General features: G+C 49.7%; 1 protein-coding gene across 1 annotated transcript; it reads left to right on the forward strand.

Moving 5' to 3' along the window:
* Positions 1-930: 930 nt before the first annotated feature.
* LOC119323056 (cell division cycle 20.2, cofactor of APC complex-like) lies at positions 931-3,274 on the forward strand. The gene is made up of 5 exons (XM_037596634.1): positions 931-1,300; positions 1,415-1,690; positions 1,795-2,064; positions 2,310-2,900; positions 2,995-3,274. Exons 1-5 carry the CDS (start codon positions 1,160-1,162, stop codon positions 3,139-3,141), a joined length of 1,425 nt encoding a protein of 474 aa, XP_037452531.1. The 5' UTR covers positions 931-1,159; the 3' UTR covers positions 3,142-3,274.
* Positions 3,275-5,977: the final 2,703 nt, after the last annotated feature.

Below are 5,977 nucleotides of genomic sequence, written 5' to 3' on the forward strand. Positions count from 1 at the left end.
GTTCCTGCTTTCAAAAATGTTCCTACTTTCAAAAAATGTTGATGTTTCCATTTTTGCAGGAGTTTCAAAAATTGTTTCATAATTTTTCTAAAAAATGTTCTTGGTTTCAAATTTTGTTAGTGTTTTTCAAAAACTTGTTCGGAAGGTTATATAAAAATAATTCAGAACCTCAGAAATTATTCCTGTTTTAAAATTTGTTTACAAATTTTATAAAAACGTTCAAGTTTTGAAATAATTGATCATAAATTTGAGAAATGTTCCTTTTTTCAATAGTCGTTACTTTTTCAAAAAAAGGTTGCATTTTTTACAATTTTTTTCTTAATTTTGAATAATGTTCTCATTTGCAATTTCGTTTCTTTTTTTCCTAGAAAATGTCTAAGAATCCCAAACAATGTTCCTGTTTTCATAAAATGTTTGAGTTTTTCAAATTTTGTTCACAATTTTGAAAATGTTCTCGTTTCAAAAAATATTAACTTTTTCAAAAAATTGTTCACAAATTTCAAAAGCTTATGGTTCATATACACCGGGCTGGAATTTTATACACAAATTCCCAGGAAGTTATAGTGGCTAGCGACCTGGTTCCTATCAGGAGGTGATCGTTTTGATCCCTCAGTGGAACTTAAGTTTTTGGGATTTTTTAGAAAATTTTAAGTTTCATCACTGTAGTTTGTTTCTTCTAATGTTGCGCTGCTCATTTTATCAAGAGAGCTTGTCGGCCTTTGTGGTTAGCGCAGCGCGCGCATCACCGGGAACCTTTTTTTTTTTTTTTGAGATCCATCACCGGGAAGCTGTGGGTTCGCATTTTGGGCCGGTCTCTTATAATGGAAGGCCCATAGAGCCCAGCACCGAACCCTAAAACCGTGGGCAGCAACGGCTCTAATCTCGGTTCCGTGGCTAGCCGTTGCGTCCGCCCCGCCGCCGATCCCTACAAATACAGCTCGCAGTCAAATCCCTGAACCTCACAAGTCACCGAGCAATCCGTGGCTTTCTCCTCCCTCCCTCCCCCCCTCTCCTGCTCGCCGCCGCCTTTCTCGCTCTCGATCTCGATCTGTTGATTGCCTGTTCATCCGATCGATCTGCTGATCCGCGTTTACTTCTGCAGTTCCTGTTGCGATTTCTGCTGTTTGTTTCTTTCTTTCTTTCTTTCTTTCTTCTAACCATGGACGCAGGCTCCCACTCGATCTCTTCCGGCAAGAACAGCGCCGCCGCCGTGCAGCGCCCTCCGCTCCAGGAGGCCGGATCCCGCCCCTACATGCCACCGCTCAGCACCACCTCGCGCAACCCGTCGGCCAAGTGCTACGTAAGTTGTTTGCCCCGACTCCCAGATCCGGCGGATTCGTTCTGCGCATGAGCTGTTCGATGGAATGCCTGACTGGCATGGTGTTTTTTCTCTTCTCTCTCTGTGTGTGCGCAGGGGGACAGGTTCATCCCGGACCGGTCAGCGATGGACATGGACATGGCGCACTACCTGCTCACGGAGACCAAGAAGGACAAGGAGAACGCGGCGGCCATTGCGGCGTCCCCCTCCAAGGAGGCGTACCGGAGGCTTCTTGCGGAGAAGCTGCTCAACAACAGGACGCGGATCCTCGCCTTCAGGAACAAGCCGCCGGAGCCGGAGAACGTCTTCGCCGCCGACACGGTTTCTTCTCACCAGGCCAAGCCGGCCAAGCAGAGGCGATACATTCCCCAGGTATGCGCACACGTTTGTGGTTCTACTAATGCATTGAAGCTATAGGTGTATGTAGTAATATTTGGTGGTGGTTACTCATATGTGATGCCGATTGACAATTGCAGTCTGCCGAGAGGACTCTGGATGCACCGGACCTCGTCGACGACTACTACCTCAACCTGATGGACTGGGGGAGCAGCAACGTGCTGTCCATTGCGCTGGGCGACACCATGTACTTGTGGGACGCCTCCAGTGGATCCACATCTGAGCTCGTGACAGTCGAGGAGGACAAGGGCCCCATCACCAGCGTCAGCTGGGCTCCTGATGGCCGGCATCTTGCTATTGGGCTCAACTCGTCTGACATTCAGCTCTGGGACACCAGCGCCAACCGCCTGGTTAGTATACACTGTCCAGCATCAGAAAATGTTATTTATGTACCCGAACTGCTTGATCTGCTGAATTACATTCTTCTTTGTATACACTGCCCAGCATCAAAAAATGTTATTTATGTGCTTGAATGTGCTTGATCAGATGCTGAATTACATTCTTCTTTTTATACACTGTCCAGCATCAAAAAATGTTATTTATGTGCCTGAATGTGCTTGATCAGATGCTGAATTACATTCTTCTTTGTATGCAGTTGAGGACTCTGAAAGGTGTGCATGAGTCAAGGGTCGGTTCGCTGGCATGGAACAACAACATCCTGACGACTGGCGGCATGGACGGTAGGATTGTGAACAACGACGTAAGGATCAGGGACCATGCCGTGCAGACGTACCAGGGGCACAGCCAGGAGGTGTGCGGGCTCAAGTGGTCTGGCTCAGGGCAGCAACTGGCGAGCGGTGGCAACGACAACCTTTTGCACATTTGGGACGTGTCGATGGCATCCTCCATGCCGTCCGCAGGCCGCAACCAGTGGCTGCACAGGCTCGAGGACCACATGGCCGCCGTGAAGGCGCTGGCATGGTGCCCATTCCAGAGCAACCTGCTGGCAACCGGCGGTGGCGGTAGCGACCGCTGCATCAAGTTCTGGAACACACACACCGGTGCATGCCTGAACTCAGTTGACACTGGATCGCAGGTGTGCTCCCTTCTGTGGAACAAGAATGAGAGAGAGCTGCTGAGCTCACACGGATTCACCCAGAACCAGCTGACATTGTGGAAGTACCCTTCCATGGTCAAGATGGCTGAACTCACTGGCCATACCTCCCGTGTCCTCTTCATGGCGCAGGTACATCTTTCTCGCCATTTCTTGTACGATGCTATCGACATGTTAACCTGTTTGTTCATTTTGCCTGATCATCTTGTCATGCTGTGAATTGCAGAGCCCTGATGGTTGCACGGTAGCATCTGCTGCTGCAGACGAGACCCTCCGCTTCTGGAACGTGTTTGGCACTCCTGAGGTAGCCAAGCCTGCACCCAAGGCTTCACACTCCGGCATGTTCAGCAGCAGCTTCGCCCATATCCGATAGGACGAACAATGCGAGCAATCTCTTGAACTGGACAGCTCTGTTTGTGTACAGAAAATAGGCTAAAATACCTGGGTATATACTGCTGATGTACTGACTTTACTGTGGATAAGGAAATATACGGATGGAGCCGCCGCACTTCGGCTCCCGGGGACGTAGGCACATTGCCGAACCTCGTTAACAAATGCCTCCTGTGTCTTTTGTTGGCTGTGTTTGCTTTACTTTGTGTGCATTCATCCTTTAGGGGCGGTTTCATGTTCTTCCAGAATCGCCCTTTGCTGAGCACCGCACCCCCGGGGCAGCCCTTTAGGCCTGATGGAGCATCCAACTCCTAATATATGCTTCTTTCCTGTACTCAAGCTCCGCCAGAAACTGAACCTGAATCTCATTTCCTGAAATTCATTCAGAAGTGCATCCGTGTATGTACCCAGTTTGATGTAAAAATATGTTAATGGAGAGCAATCATTTTGACTCGAAAGATGAGTTTGATTTAACCGCAACAGAACTACAGAAGTATGTACCCAGTTCCACCGCAGCTCTGAATCTGAACTTGGGTTCTGAAGACGAGAAGCAGAATATAATTGAGATGAGAGCATCGGTCAGATATAAAACCCAGATTTCGTTGCGAAACAGTTTGTGAATCGAATCCTCCCCGCAATGTGGATCTGAATGTTTTCGAGTGTTCAAAAAATTCAGATATGCAGCAGGCCACTCTATCTTGACCCAACTCATGATGCATTGGCATTGCCGAACAGCATACAGCAGTGACCTTCTTAGGGAGAACGGTAATTTAACCCAACCGAAAAGGGAAGAGAAGCCGGGAAGAGAAGAGGACCGTGCATGATTCGCCAAGACCCACGCAAGGAACAGCGCCTCCACGTGGCCGAGGTCGCACCCGCACCGCTCCTTTGTCGCGTTGCGCACCGCACCCCCGGGGCAGTCCGGCCAGCCGAGCGCCAGGCCCGCCGGTCCGCCACGACCGCACCAGCAGGCGACCGGCGAACCAGGCGGCGGTAAACGAATAGTGGAGAGCACGAGAGATTCCGTGTTCCCCCCCCTCTCCCCCGCTTCCCACGGCCGCGCCCGCACAGCTCACCCTCTGACTCGCTGCCGCACCGCCACCCAACAACCAGACCCCTCGGATCCCCCTCCCCCTCCTCCTCGGCCAAGGAAGGACACGGCCAGCGGCGGCATGTGGCCTCGGCTCTTAAACAAGTCGCGCCACCACGGACCACACAGCATATGTTCATGTGCAGTGGGTTGGCCGGCCGCCTTGGCCCTTGGCCACTCCGACGACGAGGATGGCCACCCTCTCCTCTCCTCTCCATCAGAGCCTCCGTTTGGTTTGCATGCAGTGCATGCGCCAGACATGCGTACCCGGCATGCCGGCCGGAGGGAGATTTTGATTCGGCCCAACGAGAAAATATTTTGGTGTTTGTCCGTGATTGGTGAGGGTCTCAGCAAAAGGAACAAAACTAACATGGAACGATGCTCTCTGCTGCTGTTGCTAATCTACTGATGGGCTACAGCACCTATTTTTTTTTTACAGCTGATATTGTTATATTGTTAGGGTGCTAATGCTATATGTGTGCCCGATTGCAAGGGAATATGGAGAAAGTGCGTGCTTAATTAGCGATGTGTGTTACGACCTCGATAGGAACAGATGATGACTGTTGACTGGCCGGTCTGCCTTTAAAGCATACGATTCTAGTTCCAAAACCCATACCTAAGTATGCGATTCTCGGGAGGAGGAGTTTACTTCAACGAGCATATAAAGCGGGAATCAGGACAAAGACAAAACCAGACGTGGGCTCCTCAAAATCTAGATGATCCAAGGGGAATCTTATGCTGACCCCAACGCTGCAAGCATTTTACACCGTTATCCTATTTGCCAGGCCCTAGCGACTTGTACAAGTTTTTTTCTTTCTAGATGACTTGTATAAGTTTTGTACTCACGCCTACCGTCCCGGGTAAGTATAACCAAGGAGTTTGTAAGGGCAAGAATATCGCCTACTTCGTGAAAATCTACCCGGGTGAGCCTAGTCTTTCGCGGGCATAAGCCGTAATGACATAGACAATGTCGCTTCTTCGTGGATCCTTCGTGGGTGGAGCTCTTCGTGTACTCACGAAACCAATACCCCCTTAGGGATTGAAGTCTCCATCAACGTGGATGTACGATAGCACCACCGATCGAAACCACGGGAAAAATCTTCAGGTCACCCTTTCTTTGCAAAATCTCCTAAACTCTACTCCTTACTTTCTTGCACTTGCATGACATTTACTTTCTGATGTCCATACTGTAGATATGCATGTGTAGGTTGTATTGCTTGCTATCTAACGTGTGTTAAAATCTGCCTAAGTTTGAAGAGAATTAAAAATTGCACATTTTGCCTTGTTAGTGTTTATTCACCTCCCTTCAGACCTATCCTTTTCGATCCCACAACCGGCTAGCCATGATGACAAGACGGCTCACAACCCGCCATTAATGGAATCCACTGCTTTGCCCAATTCCCAAGGCGACCTCTTGGATGGTCACACGACTTCATCCCTAACTATAGAAGTCTGGCGGTGAGGCGTCCTCATCACCAATTCCCTAGCCACATCCTCCTCCCTTCATGTCGCCTCCTCCCTTCCCATCTCCTCCGGGACAATGAACGCAACCTATTGGCTCAACTTGGCGGCAGAGTAGAAGCGCCCATCCCTCTCTGCCCCCGAAGCTCACAACGAAGAGAGAATCATCCGGGAGAACAACCCCACACTCATTGACGGGGAGGATAAGCCGCAGCTTACGACTGTCGCTCGTGAGTCCATCTCCTACGCGCACTTTGACAGTCTCTCT

The sequence above is a fragment of the Triticum dicoccoides genome, chromosome 6B, assembly GCF_002162155.2.
Source record: "Triticum dicoccoides isolate Atlit2015 ecotype Zavitan chromosome 6B, WEW_v2.0, whole genome shotgun sequence".
Classification (NCBI taxonomy): domain Eukaryota; kingdom Viridiplantae; phylum Streptophyta; class Magnoliopsida; order Poales; family Poaceae; genus Triticum; species Triticum dicoccoides.

What these genes read in the sequence shown, in the direction of transcription:
- LOC119323056 (XM_037596634.1), top strand. Translation starts at nt 1,160, where the DNA reads ATGGACGCAGGCTCCCACTCGATCTCTTCCGGCAAGAACAGCGCCGCC. An exon ending in AGAGGCGATACATTCCCCAG is followed by an intron (nt 1,691 to 1,794) that starts GTATGCGCACAC and finishes TGACAATTGCAG; the next exon opens with TCTGCCGAGAGGACTCTGGA. An exon ending in ACACCAGCGCCAACCGCCTG is followed by an intron (nt 2,065 to 2,309) that starts GTTAGTATACAC and finishes CTTTGTATGCAG; the next exon opens with TTGAGGACTCTGAAAGGTGT.